Genomic DNA, 22,269 nt, shown 5'->3' with positions numbered 1-22,269 from the left:
TTTCATACTGAACATACTTTTGGATTCAACCATTATGCCCCCCTCTACATTTTCTTTGAAATAAACCTTTTGACATAGATAGTGGAACCCCAGAAAATTTGCCTTTCCTCTTCATAATAAAACGAAAGTGATTCAAACGGATACAAAAAGAGTGGAATGGTGACATATTTCGACTAGATAATGCTCAACAAGGTCGGAATGTTGTTATATAAATGCAACGAAAGACAATCATTTAAAATGTTGAAATCGCACTGATTATGTATTAGATTATGTATTAGAACTGCATTGGGGGTTATACTTCTATGCACTACACACCCTTATCTCCTGCATATGGATCTCGGATCCATAAATTGGGGTATGAGGCTACTCGATGACACCCACAGATTACGATTCTGAAGAGTTTACACAAATATTAGCATCGTAGTTCATCATATTAGTGAACTCTTAACTGTCAGATATCACCCCATTGTGCGTAATGACATTCATATTGCAATGTACAGCCTTACCTATGGCCCTTGGGTACTCGGTGACATACTTTAAAATGGCAGGAGCAGTGGTTCCCTGTATGTCCCTGTCCCTGAACACCTCCAAAATAAAAGTCATGTGGTTTGATAATAATGACCCTCTGAGGGTTTAGAGCTTGAGGTAGTCACTTCATACAAGTACTTGGGAGTATGGCTAGACGGTACATTGTCCTTCTCAGCAAATATCAAATCTGTAGGCTAAGGTTAAATCTAGACTTGGTTTCCTCTATCGTAATCGCTCCTCTTTCATCCCAGCTGCCAAACTAACCCTGATTCAGATGACCATCCTACCCATGCTAGATCACGGAGACATCATTTATAGATCAGCAGGTAAGGGTGCTCTCGAGCGGCTAGATGTTCTTTACCATTCGGCCATCAGATTTGCCACCAGTGCTCCTTATAGGACACATCACTGCACTCTATACTCCTCTGTAAAATTGACATCTCTGTATTCCTGCTGCAAGACCCACTGGTTTACGTTTATTTATAAAACCCTCTTAGGCCTCACTCCCCCGTCTCTGAAATATCTACTGCAGCCCTCATCCTCCACATAAAACACCTGTTTCTGCCAGTCACATTCTGTTAAAGGTCCCCAAAGCACACATCCCTGGGTTGCTCCTCTTTTCAGTTCGCTGCAGCTAGCGACTGGAACGAGCTGCAACAAACACTCAAACTGGAGTTTTATCTCAATCTCTTCATTCAAAGACTCAATCATGGACACTCCTACTGACAGTTGTGGCTGTTTTGCGTGATGTTTTTTTGTTGTCGCTACCTTCCTGCCCTTTGTGCTGTTGTCTGGGCCCAATAATGTACCATGTTTTGTGCTGCTACCATGTTGTTGTCATGTTGTGTTGCTGCCTTGCTATGTTGTTTTCTTAGATCTCTCTTTATCTAGTGTTGTGTTGTCACTCTTGTCGTGATGTGTGTTTTGTCCTATATTTATATGTCATTTATAAAAAAATATATATCATTCTAATCCCAGCCCCCGTCCCCGCAGGAGTTATTTTGCCTTTTGGTAGGCCATCATAGTAAACAATAATTTGTTCTTAATTGACTTGCCTAGGTAAATAAAGGTAAACATAAAATTAAAAATACGCTGCACAACTCAACAATGAGCCAGTTTATTATCAACGTCACTACAAATTCCATTTTTTCCCATCTAGGGGCAAGCCCTGGTAGCTCGCCGTGATCGTATAGTGGTTAGTACTCTGCGTTGTGGCCGCAGCAACCCCGGTTCGAATCCGGGTCACGGCATTGCGATACACAATGTCACGGCAAAAGGGCTCTGTTTTTAGATATTTTTGAAAGCAACTTAGTCTTCCCTACAAAAAAAAGATTCGATTTAAATATCGCATAGCTTTTGGTCCAAAGCTAATGATCAGCAGACAAAACGCGAGGAGCCATGTGAGTGCAGCGCGCCGTGCGTAAATGGAATATTCCGATTCGCCAGCAGCCGGCGCACAAAGCAAACTAATTCTGCCCTTTCTGCCTTTCTCAACTCAAAGCACATGCAGCAGCAGAATGCTCATTGGTCTAAGTTTACAGCGGGAAGAAATGCACTAACTCAAACCGTCGTTATGGAGATGCTTTTTGTGTATGGAAACAGTGGGAAGGAGATTTCCACTGTTTAAAAATGTAGTGCATACCGACCGGTATGTTAGATTCTTATCGTTGATACACGAGACAGAGAGCTCGTTTGGTCAGTTAATCTTCCCGAAGAGGAGACTAAACTTCGAAGTTCGAACATTGGTGAGTGATGTGGGCACTTTTGGACTAACCTACTTGCTTGGCACCTCACCTTGTTTTGTAAAAACTACAGCCAGCACACTTGCAAGAAGGTTAACTTATATAATGTAGCCAGGTGAGGTGAGAGACAAAATCATTATTTACATTTTTACAGCATTTTCCTCCCCTGGGTCCTCAACAATATCTCAGTGAATTCCTATTCCAAATTCAAGAGTGTTCATGACATGGTCTTTCACAACTGCCAGAACACTGCAGCTGTCAACATAACTGTAAAGCTATGACAGCTGTTGTGCTGTTGGCTCATCTATATTTATCATATTTGCTACACTGCAATGTGTGACATAGTGCCACCATCAGCAGTGTCAAGTTTCAGCACCAAAGCATGCAGCACACCCAGCACAAGAGTAGGTTATCATTCATCAACAAAACGCACGGAGGAAGGCAAGGTGTAAGCAAGGGAGTTGTCTTGTAATGTGCCACCGGTTTATACATTTGTAGACAAGGCCACTGAAGATCGATTTGGTTGCGCCGCCTTGGGGACAGCGCGCTCCAACATTAACCAAATGGAATGACCACCGCTCATTCCCTCACAGGGATTGCGCACACATGCCAGAGGTGAGAAGGAACCAGTTGAGGCGATGACATCATGCCTGTACGAGTGCCTGCGCGAGGTCGGGCTTCAGCGTCACTACCCTTGTTTTACCGCCATGGGACTGAGACGCGCTGGACACCTGTCTTTGCTCACCATGGGCGACTACTCGAGCGTGGGGGTCCACAGCATGGGGGACCGTGCCCGGCTGTTCCATCTGGTACAGCTGGTCAAGTCTCTGAAGGAAGAGGAAGAGGAAGACCATGGGGGCCACGATGACGATAGAGTTGTGATAACAAGAAAGACTTTCACTTCGGGCAGCAATGTCCCCGTATGCAGGCAGCTAGATTTTGATGGTGATGGTAGGTCGAGCGAGCCCAAACGCGGATGGCTCAGTGACTATGACAGTCACAGGGGGGCTGGTGTCCACCCCTTCCCGAGCCCGAACACAGGGGTTAAACCCAAACCACGCTGCGACCTCAGCAGAGGGTCACCCATACACAAAACCCAGATCAGTGGGACGCCGATGCGTAGCTGTCCTCACAAGCAGACTGTCAGACGGACCACAGTGCACAGGAGCAACAGCAAAGTGACCCAGCGTCAGGGTGTCTGCATTTACAAGGAGGGGACGACCATCGGCAGCAGGCCAAGACCTGAGTTGCGCCGGGAGGCGGATGGGACATCCAGGAGGACGGATGGGACATCCAGGAGGACGGATGGGACATCCAGGAGGACGGATGGGACCTCCGGGAGGACGGATGGGACATCCAGGAGGACGGATGGGACATCCAGGAGGACGGATGAGCCCACATACATGTACACATCGAGGAGAACTATTGGCTGCAACTATGGTCTGCCCCTGAGTAGCCCGGTGTCAACCAGAAAGTAAGTTGTATTATGTTTCAATTGTGTATAATGCTGTTGTTGATAGTGTATGGGTCACTAGGCTGGTCGTCTCTGGTCTGCTGCTGTCTCTCCTTTCATTTGTTTTCCTACTTCTTTTCATTATACAAATAACTGCCCCTCACACTTGGTTAGTTGGAAAAGGTAACTCTCTCTTATTAATTATATTGTTGTTCAAAATACCTGTAATTTGTGCTTGTGTGTGTGTGTTGTAGGGAGGCAGGTGAGCAGAGGATCAGTGTGTGTGTGAGGAAGAGGCCCCTGACCAATGCTGAGTACAGGAGAGGGGAGGCAGACGTGGTCACAGCTCATGATGGAGATTCTGTGGTGGTCCATGAGAGCAAAGAGGCAGTGGACCTGACCCAGTACATACTCCAAGTAGGTACCAGGTCCAGTAGAGCCCTGCACAGGCATGAATTTAAAGTCGAGCTTCTACCCATGCTGGTGACGCTCAGGCCCTACCCTACCCAGGCCCGATTGCTTCTGCTAAATTAAAGGCCCGGCCCTGCCCGAAACCAGAAACAACTTGCCCTGTTAGTAAATCCATTAGCTGCTCCTCTTTCTCACTCACTCCCTGCGTGCAGCACACTCTGCATGCGCTCTGCTCATGGTGCTCTAACTCTGTGAGTATCCATAGCAACAGCTCCGCTTGGGCTGCTCTGTTCAATGAAGAGACATGAGAGAGCTGTTAGCTACTTTTCGTCACTCTAAACTCCGACAAAACTCAATGAGAATGATCATTTTGGCGAAATAATCTCTCCAGTCTTAAAATTTGACACGGTTGAAGCACGTCTGACGCCACGTTATGATCTTAGTCAGATATGACTGTACCGCGCAAATGGCTCATCTTCAACATTTTATTGATCAATTTAGTAATACCGAGCCCTACCCGTACCCTGGTTATTGATGAAGAAACAGGCCCTACATGGCCGTAACCCGATGTATAATGTCGGGGCCTGTCGGTCTCGGGTTGGGTAGCAGAACTCTAATGTACAGTACACTCAGGCTACATCACACAGTCACAGAGGACAGAGTCTAGCAAGACTTGAATATAGCAATGTATACAGTACAGACCGTGAATATACAGTATATAGGTACAATAAAGGAGACATTATTTATGTTTGTATATTATACAGATGTGGGATCTTAAATTTGGGCCAGTTTGCTACAGAATAAAAATTATCCTGCAACAACAGGAAATGTGAATTATTATGTGGATAATAGTTCATTTACATTGATACATTTTTTGTTAGGGTAAGTCAAGTCTCAATTTCAGAAATTACAAACTTTAGAAGCCTTTTTAAAACGCAAATACACTACAAGCTTGCATTTCCTGCCGTGCAGGAAAATTCTCAGCAACAAAAGAGTGATCAAATTAAGATCCTATATCTGTATGTTTGGATGTACTGTGTACAAGGCTAGGGTTGCACATTTTGGGGAATATTCAGAGGTGGAAACTTTCTGTGGGAATATATGGGAATTAACTGGAATATATGGGAAATAATGGAAATATATGCAAATTAATATGAATACCATTTAAATGTAGATGTATTTTGCATTGGATATATTTACCATATCATATGGAAACAGAAACAGAAACCTTTTACCTTATCATAAGTAGACGTAATTGCAAATGATTAAATCCTTCCAGTAGAAATAAAAAAAACAATTTAGTTACGAATTGAACTTTAATTAAAAGGGTTGACTTTTCACATGGATGATTTCACTGAACAACAAAAGAAACAAAAAAAATATTGAATGATCCCCAATGATCCATTGCATCTCCCAAAAACATTTGCAACATAAATCTGTAAAATGATATTCAAGAAACTAAAGCATTTGGTTGTCTTCGTCTCATGCTTTCATGTCTTCTCCCTGGACCTCCTCAGTGTCCACCTCTTGAACATCAGACTCTGAGGCCTCAACCTTGTTTAGGATGGCTCGTTGTAAAAAAAGGCCTCAAATTTGCCCGGAATGCCACCAATTTTTCAACCCTTGTATTGGTCAGCCTGTTGTGTGCTTTGGTGTGTGTGTTCCCAAACAAGCACCAGTTGAGCTCGGAGGTGGCTGATGTTGGTGGGATTTGGAGGATGATGGAGGCAACAGGGGAAAGAGCCTCAGATCCACAAAGTCCCTTCCACCAGGTGGCTGATGAGATATGTTGGCACGACTGCCATATTGCATCTCCATCCCAAAGCCCTTGCTTGGAAGTGGACTTCGCCAGACTGCCAAGAACCTTGCCCTCATCCAGGCCAAGGTGGCGTGACACGGTAGTGGTGACACCATAGGCCTTGTTGATCTCTGCACCAGACAGGATACTCTTGCCAGCATACTTGGGGTCCAACATGTACGCTGTGGTGTGTATTGGCTTCAGGCAGAAGTCTTCAGGCTTTTTGATGTATTTCAGAAATGCAGTTTCCTCTGCTTGGAGCAACAGTGAAGTGGGCAGGGCAGTACGGATTTTTTCTCTTACATCTGCAAGCAGAGTCTGAACATCAGATAGGATGGCATTGTCTCGCTCAATCCGTGCAATGGCTATTGCTATTGGTTACAGGAGTTTCAGGCTGCTTACCACTCTCTCCCAAATACATCACCCAGGAGGATCCTCTTGATGGGGCTATATCGGCAGACTGTGATATGGCCATTTCTTGGAAAGACTCCTTCCCCTCCAGGAGACCGTCAAACATGATGACAACACCACCCCGACATGTGTTGCTGGGCAGCTCAATGTGGTGCTCTTATTCGTCTCACTTTGCTTGGTGAGGTAGATTGCTGCTATAACTTGATGACCCTTCACATACCTAACCATTTCCTTGGCTCTCTTGTAGAGTGTTTCTATTGTTTTCAGTGCCATGATATCTTTGAGGAGTAGATTCAATGCATGAGCAGCACAGCCAATGGGTGTGATGTGAGGGTAGGACTCCTCCACTTTAGACCAAGCAGCCTTCATGTTCGCAGCATTGTCTGTCACCAGTGCAAATACCTTCTGTGGTCCAAGGTCATTGATGACTGCCTTCAGCTCATCTGCAATGTAGAGACTGGTGTGTCTGTTGTCCCTTGTGTCTGTGCTCTTGTAGAATACTGGTTTTGGGGTGGAGATGATGTAGTTCATTATTCCTTGCCCACGAACATCCAACCACCCATTAGAGATTATTGCAATACAGTCTGCTTTCTCTATGATTTGCTTGACCTTCACTTGCACTCTGTTGAACTCTGCATCCAGCAAATGCGTAGATAAAGCATTTCTGGTTGGAGGGGTGTATGCTGGGCGAAGAACATTCAGGAATCTCTTCCAATAGGTGAACAAAGTTGCATACACAGCTCGAGCAAGACATTCATCAGCATTTCTCTGACTACGTTCTTCCATTGAGTAAAAGAAACCTTCTGATTCCAGGAGGACCATGAGCTGTTGCCATCGATAAGGTGTCTGATTCATAATTTTCACCGCAAATAGAAGTAGAGGGACTTTTGTCAGAAGGTTGCTTGTTGTGAGCGCTGAGGGAACCTTATGCACTTGGCCAGATAATTCTTTGTTGCATTCTTCACATATGATTTGGCACAGTATTTGCAAATGTACACAGCTTTTCCTTCTACATCAGCTGCAGTGAAATGTCTCCACACATCAGATAGTGCCCGTGGCATTTTCATGTAAAGGTTAGAAAAAAATAAGTTTAAAAATTACAATACAATTCCATGTACAGATAAATAGTTAAGCAGTTAGATTAAACAACTCCTTTGTAAGATACATGTTTTAAAATGAAACATGTATGGAAACAGGTGAATTAACACTCCTCAGTTAGCAGGCTCAAGCAAGCTAAAACCCACATGGTAGAAAAACTAACTAGCAGAAATTGTTAACAAGTTAGAAATTATTTTAACACACTTTACTGTAGGCTACTATTTACTAGTTAACAAAAAACCATGTATGTCAAATAAAATATATTCACCCCACCCAGTATTGTAATCAAAACTTACCAGAAAGCATGTAGCCCTTGGCTCAGACAGTGCAATAGTGTGGGCACAATAGCATCTCATTAGTGAGCAAGATCTTGAGAATCAGCTGTATATGTGATGGAAGAGAGCACTGCACATGTGATGGAAGAATGCACTGTGCATGCAGAGGGTTGCAATTCCATTGAATTGGGGATAGTTTATCCAAATATGCCACAATACCTAGAATTGCCTTATGTCTATCCTAAACTGTTATAAGCTAACTTTTTTTGATGAATTTAAGCAAAATTCCCTAAATTCCAGGGCTTAACTTCCCATGGAAAATTTCCATAAAGTTCCTGTAAAGTTTCCTACCCTTTGCAACCCAAGTTAAGGTACATAAATATAATTAATATTGCTTCAGGCCCCCTGTTCCTTGTAACACAGTGTTGATCTGTGTGTGTGTCTGCACTCTTCTCTGGTCCCCTCCACAGCACAGGTTTAATTATGATGAGGTGTTCGGGGAAGAGAGCTCCAATGTGGATGTGTACCTGAAAACAGCCTTTCCGCTGATACAGCATGTCCTCAACGGGTAAGGAACCTTGTGTTGTGTTCATTGGGTTCTAAAGAAAAGAAAACGGGGAGGGACTCCGATAAGAAAAGTCTGTCGGTGTTAGCCATATCCCCCGCGTGTGTAAGACCCCTGCTGTAACACAATAGCCGCAGAGGAGCAACTAGGTGTTGTTTACCGTAATGTACCCAAAAACAGTTGCGCTCAAACAGGTCGAGCGCTTCAAGTTCCTCAGTGCCCACATCACTAAAGAACTAGCATGGTCCACACACATTAACACAGTCGTGAAGAGGGCATGGCAACGCCTCTTCCCCCTCAGGAGGCAGAGAAGATCTTGACTGGCTGCATCTTGACTGGCTGCATCACCACTTGGTACGGCAACTGCTTGGCATCGAAACGCAAGGCGCTACAAAGAGTAGTGCGTACGCCCAGGACACCGGGTTCTCACAAATTGCTTGATGTTCTTAAAGTACTTGAATGTGGCACTCTGAAATTCAAGTACTGGAATACCTTAAAAAGCAGACATTTTCTCAGGTTGGTACTTGAAAAGTACTTGAATTAAAATGAGAGGAGAACAGATAATGTATTGGTCTTGCAAATTAATTTCCATGCAGACTACTGAGTTTTATTGCCTCACGTGTTTCATGCTGTGGCTGCCAGGCGAGCTCGCTCATTCCACCCTCACTGCCACTCAGCCAGGTAGGTACAGAACTGACTGATTAGGCGCCGCCAAACATCACATCGATAGCTAAACTGCTGGGAAAATGTAGATTCAAACCTGGCTTTTGTGCATATGGAACACTTATGGGCGCTTTTATTTCAGCTCATGAAACATGGGACCAACACATTGCATGTTGCGTTTTATATTTTTGCATAGTTTACTCACCTTTTTTTTACCACTACATCACTGGACCCAACCAACCCACACCATGTAAGGTGCAGATAAATGCGTCAGACTGGGTGAATAGGCCCTGAAGAGCCACATGAAGGGGGAAAGACACAACGCTGCATCCTGCACTGGCGCCAGTTCTACATTAGGTGACTTTTTCTCTGCAACAACACCCAGAGCTTTTCATTCACAGGGCGCCGGCTATATTCCGCCTTATCAAGCGGCAGCCGTGCTCATGCCCTTTCTGGTGGCCGTTCCGTTTCCCTCACACAGCTGGAGTTGTGTAGTAATGTGAATAGGAAATGTGTGTTCACCAGTAGCATATCCCCAAACTCTGCTATTCAAATGACAAAATCATCAGTACTGACTTACCGCCTATGTATGTAGTAAATTAATATTTTTCTTTCATGAGATTGTGGTGATATACTGCCATCTGTTGGCGACTAGAAACAATTGCATAATATGAACTAATACAAAATGAATGGTCCTTGAATATGACTTGCCACTGTCTGTAAGAACCCTGAGTACACCACTGGGGCCGAGCTCCCTGCCATCCAGCAACTCTATACCAGGCGGTGTTAGAGGAAGGCCCTAAAAATGGTCAAAGACTTCAGCCATCCAAGTCACAGACTGTTTTCTCTGCTACCACACGGCAAGTAGTACCTATGACCAAGTCTGGAACCAACAGGACCCTGAACAGCTTCTACCCCCAGGCTATAAGACTGCTAATAGTTAGTCAAATAGTTAAGCAATATCTATCTGTAATATCTGCACTGACTCTTTTTGCAATAATCTCTTTTGACCCTTCACATACGTTGAGGTTACTGTTTATTGTCTATCCAGTTGCCTAGTCCCTTTATTCTGACCTACGTGTACAGTTGAAGTCGGACGTTTACATACACTTAGGTTGTTGTCCTTGTTAATAAACTATAGTTTTGTTATAGCAAAAGTAGATGTCCTAACCGACTATAGCAAGTCGGTTAGGACATCTACTGTGTGCATGACACAAGTATTTTTTCCGACAATTGTTTACAGACAGATTATTTCACTTATAATTCACTGTATCACAATTCCAGTGGGTCAGAGGTTTACATACACTAAGTTGACTGAGCCTTTAAACAGCTTGCAAAATTCCAGAAAATTATGTCATGGCTTTAGAAGCTTCTGATAGTCTAATTTACATAATTTAAGTCAATTGGAGGTGTACCTGTGGATGTATATCAAGGCCTACCTTCAGATTCAGTGCCTCTTTGCTTGACATCATGGGAAAATCAAAAGAAATCAGCCAAGACCTCACAAAAGAAATTGTAGACCTCCACAAGTCTGGTTCATCCTTGGGAGCAATTTCCAAATGCCTGAAGGTACCCTGTTCATCTGTACAAACAATAGTACGCAAGTATAAACACCACGCAGCCATCATAGCACTCAGGAAGGAGACACGTTCTGTCTCCTAGAGATGAATGTACTTTGGTGCGAAAAGTGCAAATCAATCCCAGAACAACAGCAAAGGACCTTGTGAAGATGCTGGAGGAAACAGGTACAAAGTATCTATATCCACAGTAAAACGAGTCCTATATCGACATAACCTGAAAGGCCGCTCAGCTAGAAAAAAGCCACTGCTCCAAAACCGCCAATTAAAAAAAAGACAGACTACGTTTTGGGGACAAAGATCGTACTTTTTGGAGGAATGTCTTCTGGTCTGAAAAATAGAACTGTTTGGCCATAATGATCATTGTTATGTTTGGAGGTAAAAGGGGGAGGCTTGCAAGCCGAAGAACACCATCCCAACAGTGAAGCACAGGGGTCATCATGTTGTGGGGGTGCTTTGCTGCAGGTGGGACTGGTGTACTTCACAAAATAGATAGCATCATGAGGAGGAAAATGATGTGGATATATTGAAGCAACATCTCAAGACATCAGTCAAGAAATTAAAGCTTGGTCACAAATGGGTCATCCAAATGGACAATGACCCCAAGCATACTTCCAAAGTTGTGGCAAAATGGCAAAAGGACAACAAAGTCAAGGTATTGGAGTGGCCATCACAAAGCCCTGTACTCAATCCTATAGAAAATGTGAAAACAGGTACAAGCAAGGAGGCCTACAAACCTGACTCCGTTACACCAGCTCTGTCAGGAGGAATAGGACAAAATTCACCAAACTTATTGTAGGAAGCTTGTGGAAGGCTACCCATAACGTTTGACCCAAGTTAAACAATTTAAAGGCAATGCTACCAAATACTAATGGAGTATATGTAAACTTCTGACCCACTGGGAAAGTGATGAAAGAAATAAAAGCTGAAATAAATTATTCTCTCTAGTATTATTCTGACATTTGACATTCTTAAAATAATGTGGTGATCCTAACTGACCTAAGACAGGGGATTTTTTACTCGGACTAAATGTCAGGAATTGTGAAAAACTGAGGTTAAATGTAATTTGGCTGAGGTGTATGTAAACTTCAGACTTCAACTGTACATATCTATCTAAATTACCTCGTACCCCTGCGCATCGACTCAGTACTAATTGTGTTATTATTTGTCTATTTTTCTGTTTCTTCGACTATTTCTCTATTTTTTTCTCTGCAGTATTGGGAAGGGCCCCGTAAGTAAGAATTTCACTGTTAGTCTACACCTGTTGTTTAAGGAAGCATGGGACACATAAAATTAGATTTGATTTGTAATGGGATATTGTGTGACCTAGTTCTGTCTGTATGTACGTTGGCAGAGGCAAGGCCACTTGTTTTGCATATGGCCAGACGGGAGCAGGGAAGACACACACCATGCTGGGTTGTCCTCCTCAGAGACAGGGGCTATACGCTCTGGCTGCCAGGGACATATTTACCCAGCTGCACTCCACCCAGGACTGTGGCAACTCTGCAGTCACATCCCACGTCTATGTCAATGTCAGCTTCTTTGAGATCTACTGTGGCCAGCTCTACGACTTGTTGGACCGTAGAAAACGGTGCGTGTGTGATTGTGTATGTACTCAAGTTCAGGACTGACTTATCTCGACCAGTAGTTGTGACTTTGTATTTCAGAAAATATTTCATAATGTAACACTCTAACTTGGACTCTGACTCGAACACTCGAGGCTTGGGACTCGACTCGCACTCGAGGTTTAGTAAATTGACTACATCACAGAACATAACCCTGCTCTCTGATTGGTCCATTCTCGAGGTCGACCGATTATGATTTTTCAACCTGATCCCAATTTGGTTGAAAAAACCAGACAAAACAAATGGAACATGAAAAATAGATCGATGATGACGTCGACCGCAGAACACCGACCGAACAAGGAGAGGAGCCGACTTAAGTAGGCAGTGATTCGATGATAAATTAACAGGCACCGCATTGATTATATGCAACGCAGGACAAGCTAGTTAACCATCAACCATGTGTGTTATTATATTTGCACGCTTTTATCCAAAGGACAGTCAGCTATGGGTGGTTAACCATCAACCATGCTCTACCAACTGAGCTACAGAAGGACCAGTTAACTAGTGATTATGTGAAGATTGATTGTTTTTTATACGATAAGTTTAATGCTAGCTAGCAACTTACCTTCACTCCTTGCTGCACTCACGTAACAGGTGGTCAGCCTGCCACGCAGTCTCCTCATGGAGTGCAATGTAATCAATCGGCCATAATCGGCGTCCAAAAATGCAGATTACCGATTGTTATGAAAAATTTAAATCGCACCTAATTAATCAGCCATGCCGATTAATCAATCAACCTCTAGTCCCTTCACAATGACATGGTCATAACCATGCTCTCTGATTGGTTCCTTCATAATAACATTGAGCCAGTGAACCAGTTGAACCACAACCACTCAGTGAACCACTCAGCGAACCACAGAACCAGTGAACTACTCAGTGAACCACTCAGGAAATAAGTGAACCAGTAAACCTCTGATCGGTCTCTTTATAATGACATCTGTGTCTTCTCTATGCAGCTTGTTTGCAAGGGAGGATGGGCACCAAGTGGTTCAGATAGCAGGGCTAAGAGAGGTCAAAGTGGAGTCTGTCAACTCATTGCTAGAGGTGAGACTTGTATTCCTCTCTTCTCATTCTTCCTATTCTCGTCTGTTATACCTCCCTGTCTTGCTGTTTTGATTTATTTCCCTTCTTCATTCCATCCTCCTTTCATCGCTTCTCCTGCCTCCACCCCTCCTCATTCATCTTCCCCACCTTCTCCTGCCTCCACCCCTCCTCATTCATCTTCCCCACCTTCTCCTGCCTCCACCCCTCCTCATTCATCTTCCCCACCTTCTCCTGCCTCCACCCCTCCTCATCATCTTCCCCACCTTCTCCTGCCTCCACCCCTCCTCATTCATCTTCCCCACCTTCTCCTGCCTCCACCCTTCCTCATTCATCCTCCCCACCTTCTCCTGCCTCCATCCCTCCTCATTCATCCTCCCCACCTTCCATCCCTCCTCATTCATCCTCCACCCCCTCCTCCACCCCTCCTCATTCATCCTCCCCACCTTCTCCTGCCTCCACCCCTCCTCATTCATCCTCCCCACCTTCTCCTGCCTCCACCCCTCCTCATTCATCCTCCCCACCTTCTCCTGCCTCCACCCCTCCTCATTCATCCTCCCCACCTTCTCCTGCCTCCACCCCTCCTCATTCATCCTCCCCACCTTCTCCTCTCTCCGCCCTCCAGGTGATCTTGTGGGGTACAGGTGAGCGCACCCAGGGGGCAAGTGGAGTCAACCCAATGTCGTCCCGCTCCCACGCTCTGCTCCAGATACAGCTCAGAGACTCTGGCCATCGGGCCACTGGCAGGTCAGTGTCACGTTATAATAACTTATAGGACAAAGTCGCCAAATTAGTTCCAGGTAGCAAAACTAATTTCCATATTTTTGTTTTGAGAGTGATATATAGAAAATGATCAACCAGGTATATGGAGTTTGCACATTGCAATTCAGACACAGTTTATAATCTCAAATATAACACATATTCAGCAATATACCTGAGATTGAATGTGTTATTTTATGTATGATTAGCTACAGTACACAGTGTGTGTGTGTGTGTGTGTGTGTGCGTGCGTGCGTGTGTGCCTGCACAATTCAGTAGCTTTGTAAAAGAGTTTATGTGACATTAAATTAAAAGTAATCGGACCAGATGTGTCCCACACTGTGTTGTGTAGGATGTCATTTGTGGATCTGGCTGGGAGTGAGAGAGCAGCAGACTCCAGAGACCCAGACAGACTGAGTCGCATGGAGGGGGCAGAGATCAACCAGAGTCTACTGGCAGTGAGCGCAACACACACACAACAGGATACAATACAATATTTTATTGTTCATTTTCACACACACATAAAACGGGATTGCTGTTAACATGTAGCCTATTTGTTTCAGCTGAAAGAATGTATCCGTTCTCTGGACCAAGAGCAGTCACACACACCGTTCAGACAGAGCAAGCTCACACAGGTAAAGAATCTCACACACACATTGCAAACGTTCACGGGTTCAACTCTCAACAACACATCTGAGCAACTCCACACCAGGTTGGTGCTTCAACTGTGTTGTCCACAGGGAATGATAGAATTTGGGTCAGTACCACTTTGTTCAAACTCTGTTTACCTTGTTGTCTGTATAGGTTTTGAAGGACTCCTTTGTTGGTGATTCAAAGACATGTATGATTGCAAACGTTTCCCCCGGTCACCTAGCAACCAAACACACACTCAATACGCTGAGATACGCTGACCGGTGAGTGTTGCGTATTACGTAGGTCATATGAGAGCACACACTCCGACTCAACAGTTTTGACATCATTGTTTAATTGGTCAGTGACATTGGCCTGTGATATATCATGTCCTATTGGCTCTACAGGGTGAAGGAGCTGAGGGGGGGAAGGGGGAGAAGACGGCCCACAGTCACCCCGTCCCCATCCCGGAACATGATCAGACTAGCAGCATTGGTACTAGTGCCAGCAGGGGGAAAAGTCCCCCAAAAGGGGTGAAGTTGGGGGGACACAGGGAGGCCCAAAATGTGACTGGCACCCCTGCTAGGAGGTTAGCCCCAGGGGGAGCTCTGCTCTGCTCCACACCAAAGGGCCAGGGGGCGGGGGAGGGCTTTGGGAGGGGGAGAGAAGACCTCTGTTTGGAGCACACCACACCTGTGAGGGGCTCACTGGGCCGGGGGCTTTGGAGGCGCAGGAGGAGTGAGGGAGTGGGAGAGAGGGAGAGGAATAGCGAGAGGGAGGTGGAAAAGAAAGGGCACAGAAAGGAACGTGAGAAGACAGATGATTCCAACACGGAACAGGACCACGGGGTGGCTTGGGTGATGAGACAGCGAATGGGAGAGGGGAGGACAACCCTTTGGGAAATACCCAGAGAAGGAAGAGCCACTACAAGCCAGATGGCCATAGGTAAGAGGGCAGCTGCTGCTACCTGCCTCAGAGGAAAAGAGAGGCAGAGGACTACTACGAGTAAAGGAGAGGGAGAGGGCAGGAGATGGATAGAGCAGGACCGAATTGTGGGGGAGAGGGAGAGAGAGAAGACAGCTGAGGGACAGAGAGAGTTGGGAGAGGTCAGGGAGAGAGATAGGAGGACTAGTACAGAATGGGAAAGGGAGAGAGAAACTGAGACGCCAAGGGAGCTGGAGAGCGAGAAGGAAAGAGAGAGGCATTTGAGAAGATACCACCAGCAGCTTCAGCAGATGCAGTGGCTCCAGCAGCCTCTGCCTGCCTCTCCGTCTGTCTGCCGCGGTGTGGAGGAGCTGCTGGCTGGGTACAGGGCCACTGCTGGGGCCGGGGGAGACCACCTCCCGCTCCGGGGGGAAGGGACCGCAGGGGTCACAGTGGAGGCAAAGGGGAGGGGACAGAGTCACCTCTCTAACAACACGTCTCAGAGCCACTGCCACAATGGCGATAATGATGATGATAATGAAGGAGATAATGATGGTAGTGGAGAGCACATCCTCAAATGTCTCTTCCTCGGGGTTGGATCAGTGCTGTCTACCATCAGCAGGCTGGATGACAGAGGGACAGGAGGAGAAGGAGTGGAGAGAGGGAGTGGGGACGAATGGGGGTCACCCAAGGAGGAGGAGAGAGGGAGATGGGCATGGCCAGAGTGTAGAGTGGTCGAGTCAGAAGAGGGCGGCAGGTGGACAGGGGCTGTGTTGCGTCTTGGGGAGGAGGAACGGTTAACATCTAGCCTCCGTGGGGCATTTGAGAGGAGGGGGTGGGCAGGGGAACACAAGGAGAGAGGAGAAGAGGACATGCTGCTGGGGGCTGAATGGAGCACAGAGGAGGAAGGAGAGGTTGCCGTTAATGACTTCACCCACGGCTCCACAGACAGCAACAGTGACAACGACAGCTTTTACCGACACTGCAGCCACCACGCTCCGGCCGAGAGGCCCCTCTCTCCACCCCCGCCCCCAGCCAAGCTCAACGACCTGTCCCTGGAGTCCAAGCACATCAACCAGAGCTCCAGTGGCCTGTGCCTACACTTCCAAAATGTCCCCATTTGCCCCTGCCAGCAGGGAGTACCACTGAGCCCCAGAAAGAGGACAGCGCTACCAGGTGCTGAGCTGCTACGTCTTATAGACCCTGCCACCCCCCTTCTGTCCTTTGTGCAAACGGGGAGGGGAGCGGCGGATGGCACCACAAGGCTTCTCCCTGAGAGCCAAAATAATTCTGGAGTTGTGGCTCAAATGCCCCCTTCTTCACCACCACACTGTGAGTCCTCGGGTGATTCATCTAGATGCACCATGGACCCCCTCTCACTTTCCTTGCTTCAAGTAGACAGGCTGGCAGCCACAGACTCCTTCCTCTGCCAGCAGGTACCACACAGCACCTACTCCCCCTCCCTCCTGCCTAGGGAAGGTAGAAAGGGAAAAGGGGTGGTGGACGGTGGCCAGTCTCTAGTACCCACTCTAGTGATAGATGGGAAGAGTGGTGAAGGCCACATGGATCAGAGGAGATCCAAGATGGACGCTGCTCCTCTCTGGAGAATGGGTGAGTCACATACACAAGCTTGTGCAATTCTTCCCCCCCGCATTGTTTACTTAATATCTCGGTAAATAATTGCCACCTTCTCATTGACATTGTTCATTTGTGAGAATTGCGGTTTTGTTAGGGGATTGCGTGTAAAAAAATAAATAATAATGTTTTAAGTCAAATGTTGCTCTTAATTCTCTTGTGTTGTCTGTTCTGTCCAGCTATGACCAAACCATCTGCCCCTGTGGTCTCCTTGGTGTCTGTCCAAGACCAAAGAGGAATCCTGAAAACCCCAGCCCAGTTAGGGAGGGAGGTCCTAGGCTCCTGACTCTACATGTCCCCCTGGCCCTTCTCCACACTTCCACTCACCACACAACCTCACTGTATCCAATACACACACAACCAAGTGCTCCCAAGGCCCAGTCCAGCCCAACACACAAACTTCACACCCTTTGCCTTCCACCCATGTACCACAACATACACATAAGCATCCCATCGCGACTAAACACACATTTCAGGATACACCCAACTCCTCCATCCCTAGTGTACAAATTCTCCAACAAATGAACAACCCCGTGCAATTTAACATTTTGCAGGACCAATCTCAGTCGCCCAGTTCAAACAGTCCTCCTAATCGCCACACCCCATGCCGTCTCAGCGGTTCAAGCAGCCCAGACGTTTCAAACGGTCTGTTAAAGCACGTTGGACCCCCAGCCACCCTCTCCTTCTCTACTCGAGAAGCCCTGGAGCATGCCCAGTAAGTTCAAGTCTATCTGTTATGTATCATGTACAATGTGTAGGTTTATGGTCCTTTACTCATCCTGGCTCTATCCCTTGCCATCTCTTCCTCTTTCCTTCTCTCTCTATCTCTCTCTTTCTCTCCCTTCTGTGTTCATCAGATGGTGTGTTGTCCAGACCCATTGGGAGCAGTTGAAGCAGATAGAGTCTATGTGTCATAGAGAGGGGACATTGCTGTGCCAACAGTCTGACGTGGTGAGAACTCAGCACCTTGTACAGTGCCTTGCGAAAGTATTTGGCCCCCTTGAACTTTGCGACCTTTTGCCACATTTCAGGCTTCAAACATAAAGATATAAAACTGTATTTTTTTGTGAAGAATCAACAACAAGTGGGACACAATCATGAAGTGGAACGACATTTATTGGATATTTCAAACTTTTTTAACAAATCAAAAACTGAAAAATTGGGCGTGCAAAATTATTCAGCCCCCTTAAGTTAATACTTTGTAGCGCCACCTTTTGCTGCGATTACAGCTGTAAGTCGCTTGGGGTATGTCTCTATCAGTTTTGCACATCGAGAGACCGAAAATTTTTCCCATTCCTCCTTGCAAAACAGCTCGAGCTCAGTGAGGTTGGATGGAGAGCATTTGTGAACAGCAGTTTTCAGTTCTTTCCACAGATTCTCGATTGGATTCAGGTCTGGACTTTGACTTGGCCATTCTAACACCTGGATATGTTTATTTTTGAACCATTCCATTGTAGATTTTGCTTTATGTTTTGGATCATTGTCTTGTTGGAAGACAAATCTCCATCCCAGTCTCAGGTCTTTTGCAGACTCCATCAGGTTTTCTTCCAGAATGGTCCTGTATTTGGCTCCATCCATGTTCCCATCAATTTGAACCATCTTCCCTGTCCCTGCTGAAGAAAAGCAGGCCCAAACCATGATGCTGCCACCACCATGTTTGACAGTGGGGATGGTGTGTTCAGGGTGATGAGCTGTGTTGCTTTTAAGCCAAACATAACGTTTTGCATTGTTGCCAAAAAGTTCAATTTTGGTTTCATCTGACCAGAGCACCTTCTTCCACATGTTTGGTGTGTCTCCCAGGTGGCTTGTGGCAAACTTTAAATGACACTTTTTATGGATATCTTTAAGAAATGGCTTTCTTCTTGCCACTCTTCCATAAAGGCCAGATTTGTGCAATATACGACTGATTGTTGTCCTATGGACAGAGTCTCCCACCTCAGCTGTAGATCTCTGCAGTTCATCCAGAGTGATCATGGGCCTCTTGGCTGCATCTCTGATCAGTCTTCTCCTTGTATGAGCTGAAAGTTTAGAGGGACGGCCAGGTCTTGGTAGATTTGCAGTGGTCTGATACTCCTTCCATTTCAATATTATCGCTTGCACAGTGCTCCTTGGGATGTTTAAAGCTTGGGAAATCTTTTTGTATCCAAATCCGGCTTTAAACATCTTCACAACAGTATCTCGGACCTGCCTGGTGTGTTCCTTGTTCGTCATGATGCTCTCTACGCTTTTAACGGACCTCTGAGACTATCACAGTGCAGGTGCATTTATACGGAGACTTGATTACACACAGGTGGATTGTATTTATCATCATTAGTCATTTAGGTCAACATTGGATCATTCAGAGATCCTCACTGAACTTCTGGAGAGAGTTTGCTGCACTGAAAGTAAAGGGGCTGAATAATTTTGCACGCCCAATTTTTCAGTTTTTGATTTGTTAAAAAAGTTTGAAATATCCAATAAATGTCGTTCCACTTCATGATTGCGTCCCACTTGTTGTTGATTCTTCACAAAAAAATACAGTTTTATATCTTTATGTTTGAAGCCTGAAATGTGGCAAAAGGTCGCAAAGTTCAAGGGGGCCGAATACTTTCGCAAGGCACTGTATATACAAGTATTAAATATACTAGCTCGTAAATCATGGATTGGATTCATTAGATTCATTGCAATTACTATTATTGTTGCTGAATGGGACACTTGGTTTGAGAATAGTGCTCTCCGTGTCTGTCTACCATTTGTTGATCCAACTTCCTTCCCTGTCTGTCTCACCGGTCCCTCTCTATTCTTCAGGACTTTAGGGAGTTACGTTCATAAACTGGAGGAGATCATGGAGCAGAAAGCTGTGTGCGTTCGGAGCCTGAGATCTCTGCAACAGCCCTACCTCACCCAACTGAAAAATCATTGTTGAAAACTATTAGTCATTTTCAATTCATGGAGTGAATTTCAATTCAGTTCTGTTTCTGAATTGAAAGCTGAAATGACCCCAAACCTGTCTGACGTACCTTAAGTTACACCAGGCAAATAATTTGTGTGGGTGTGGAGTGAACTTGTGTGGAGTGAGCTGTATTTTTTTAAACAGTAGCCTACAGGAACAAACACTTATAGTCAATACCTTCGTGATTAAGGCACTGTACTACTTTAGCCTGTATCACAAATAATGAGATTCCCATAGAGAATGATAGAGTCCTCTAGTGGCCAAAAGGCCATATTAGCATGGACAGCACCATTGAGGGCTTCCACCATTATAATGTAGTCAACTGGGTGGGACTTCCAACTTCATTGTCTAATGCCTCCTGGTGACTCTGTCGGAGTCATGTCCAACCCTGGTAATCAGGAGGGATCAGCCAATTGTGAAGAAGAAAATGTGCTACATCAAAATGGAGATCGCCTCAATGGTGCTGCCCATGCTGTCACAGACGCTATAATGGCACAGATACAAAGATGAGTCCTCTATCTCTATGGAGATTCCCAACCTCTGTCATTTCAATAATTTTGCTACGAGTAACTTACCATAAAAAGTTATGGAATCATAATGATGTACTTTGGTAGTTTAGTTAGTCTATCCACGAGAGATTAAATATACATGGAAGAAAAATCACTTTTTTATGTGGTAGGCCTGTCCTCTGTGGTTGGTCTTTGAAATGCAGGCGCAAAGAAGATGTCTGCCAGTTGTTCATCTGTCTTGCCAGCAGATGGAGGTACTGTGTGTGAAAATCCTAGTTTTCAGAGTAGAACATGTATTGCACAATTCACTCAAAAAGAAAAGTCACATGCTTTGTAAAACAACCTGGTGTCGACTAAAAGTGAAATGTTTACTTGCATGTCCTTTTCCAACAATGCAGAGTTAAGATAAATATATAAAATTGATATGACACAAGGCATAAATACACAGTGAATAACAAAAATCTTGAGTAAAAATAGCACGGCTATATACAGGGAGTACCAGTACTGAGTTGATGTGCAGGGGTATGAAGTAATTGAGATAGCTATGTACTTATAGGTAGGGGTAAAGTGAACTAGTCAACAGGATAGATACTAGACCGTAGAGTATATGTTGAGTGTGAAAGTGTGTGTGTGTGGTGTCAGTATGTATGTGTGTGTGGGCGTTTGTGGTGTCAGTGTAAGTATGTGTGAGTGTCCAGTGTTTGTGCATAAAAGGATCAATGCAGGTAGGGGAGCCATTTTATTAGCTATTTAGCAGTCTTGTTTAGCAATCTTATGGCTTGTGGGTAGAAGCTGTTTCAGGGTTCTGTTGGTTCTAGACTTAGTGCGCTAATACCGCTTACTGTGCGGTAGCAGAGAGAACCGTCTATGGCTTGGGTGGCTGGAGTCTGACAATATTTTGGGCCTTTCTCTGACAACGCCTGGTATAGAGGTCCTGGATGGAAGGTATCTCGGCCCCAGGGATGTACCCCAGTGATGCCGTACTTACCACCAATGTTCCCTCTAATTTTTCTCGGCACAGCGGATTTCAAGTCTACTGAGAGCAAACTTTAACATTGTGAAAATTCTGTTCAACTTCCAGCATGCGTTTACTGTGAACACTGAGGCTGTACCTGCTTTATGTTACAGTTTTAACAGTGGCCATGTAGGCTACTTGATCGTAATGTAGGCATACCAGAGTGACCTACAATCAAAAGCAATGGCACACCATAACATTTTAACGCGGAAATAGCTGTTCTCATTCAGCCTACAGTAGCAGCCAATGTGTGGTGTTCAATGTAGGCCTAAATTCCATGAAACCTTTGAAGAAAATATGCAGGGCTTGACATTAACCTGTTATCCACCTGTCCTTCAGGCAAGGAGTTCATTGGAAATGTTGTTGTGTTGTTTGATGCAAGAAACCACTTTACAAAATAAAATAATTATTTCCATGCCATTACAGAGAATCAGACAAATGATGCTACCCTCTGCCCATTGGCTACTTAGTTTGTTCAAGCATGTCTCAAAATATAACACTGCCCCTCTAGGAGAAAAAAAGTATCACTCCCCTATTGCTGACTAAAATGATCTATAACTGGGCTAATAACTCACTAACTAGGACATGAACAGAATGTGCACACTTGGCTACATGAAGCTCTCGCTTTGATCTCAAAACAAGCGCATCTATAGTACCAGTCATAAGTTTGGACACACC

The 22,269-nt window shown here is 45.2% G+C and overlaps 2 protein-coding genes and 1 non-coding gene across 3 annotated transcripts; all 3 read left to right on the top strand.

The window, feature by feature from the left end:
- The first annotated feature begins 1,706 nt into the window (after window positions 1-1,706).
- On the top strand, window positions 1,707-1,778 carry trnah-gug. Its single transcript has one exon. It is a non-coding gene; the product is annotated as a tRNA-His (tRNA).
- A 692-nt stretch (window positions 1,779-2,470) lies between these two features.
- Window positions 2,471-15,187, top strand: LOC124035154 (kinesin-like protein KIF24). The gene is made up of 10 exons (XM_046348574.1): window positions 2,471-3,744; window positions 3,978-4,140; window positions 8,187-8,284; window positions 11,876-12,112; window positions 13,103-13,190; window positions 13,813-13,934; window positions 14,299-14,404; window positions 14,510-14,581; window positions 14,751-14,860; window positions 14,984-15,187. Exons 1-10 carry the CDS (start codon window positions 2,909-2,911, stop codon window positions 15,111-15,113), a joined length of 1,962 nt encoding a protein of 653 aa, XP_046204530.1. The 5' UTR covers window positions 2,471-2,908; the 3' UTR covers window positions 15,114-15,187.
- Window positions 15,188-15,344: 157 nt separating this feature from the next.
- On the top strand, window positions 15,345-22,269 carry LOC124035153. The gene is made up of 4 exons (XM_046348573.1): window positions 15,345-17,111; window positions 17,315-17,850; window positions 17,993-18,086; window positions 19,923-22,269. Exons 1-2 carry the CDS (start codon window positions 15,437-15,439, stop codon window positions 17,419-17,421), a joined length of 1,782 nt encoding a protein of 593 aa, XP_046204529.1. The 5' UTR covers window positions 15,345-15,436; the 3' UTR covers window positions 17,422-17,850; window positions 17,993-18,086; window positions 19,923-22,269.

Source organism: Oncorhynchus gorbuscha, linkage group LG05 (genome assembly GCF_021184085.1).
Source record: "Oncorhynchus gorbuscha isolate QuinsamMale2020 ecotype Even-year linkage group LG05, OgorEven_v1.0, whole genome shotgun sequence".
In the NCBI taxonomy this organism is placed as follows: Eukaryota; Metazoa; Chordata; class Actinopteri; order Salmoniformes; family Salmonidae; genus Oncorhynchus; species Oncorhynchus gorbuscha.
Note: the sequence above shows the minus strand (reverse complement) of the source record. Positions and strands in the feature narration are given on the sequence as shown.

What these genes read in the sequence shown, in the direction of transcription:
- LOC124035154 (XM_046348574.1), top strand. Translation starts at nt 2,909, where the DNA reads ATGACATCATGCCTGTACGAGTGCCTGCGCGAGGTCGGGCTTCAGCGT. An exon ending in TGACCCAGTACATACTCCAA is followed by an intron (nt 4,141 to 8,186) that starts GTAGGTACCAGG and finishes TCCCCTCCACAG; the next exon opens with CACAGGTTTAATTATGATGA. An exon ending in CTGTCAACTCATTGCTAGAG is followed by an intron (nt 13,191 to 13,812) that starts GTGAGACTTGTA and finishes TCCGCCCTCCAG; the next exon opens with GTGATCTTGTGGGGTACAGG.
- LOC124035153 (XM_046348573.1), top strand. Translation starts at nt 15,437, where the DNA reads ATGAGACAGCGAATGGGAGAGGGGAGGACAACCCTTTGGGAAATACCC. An exon ending in TGCTCCTCTCTGGAGAATGG is followed by an intron (nt 17,112 to 17,314) that starts GTGAGTCACATA and finishes TGTTCTGTCCAG; the next exon opens with CTATGACCAAACCATCTGCC.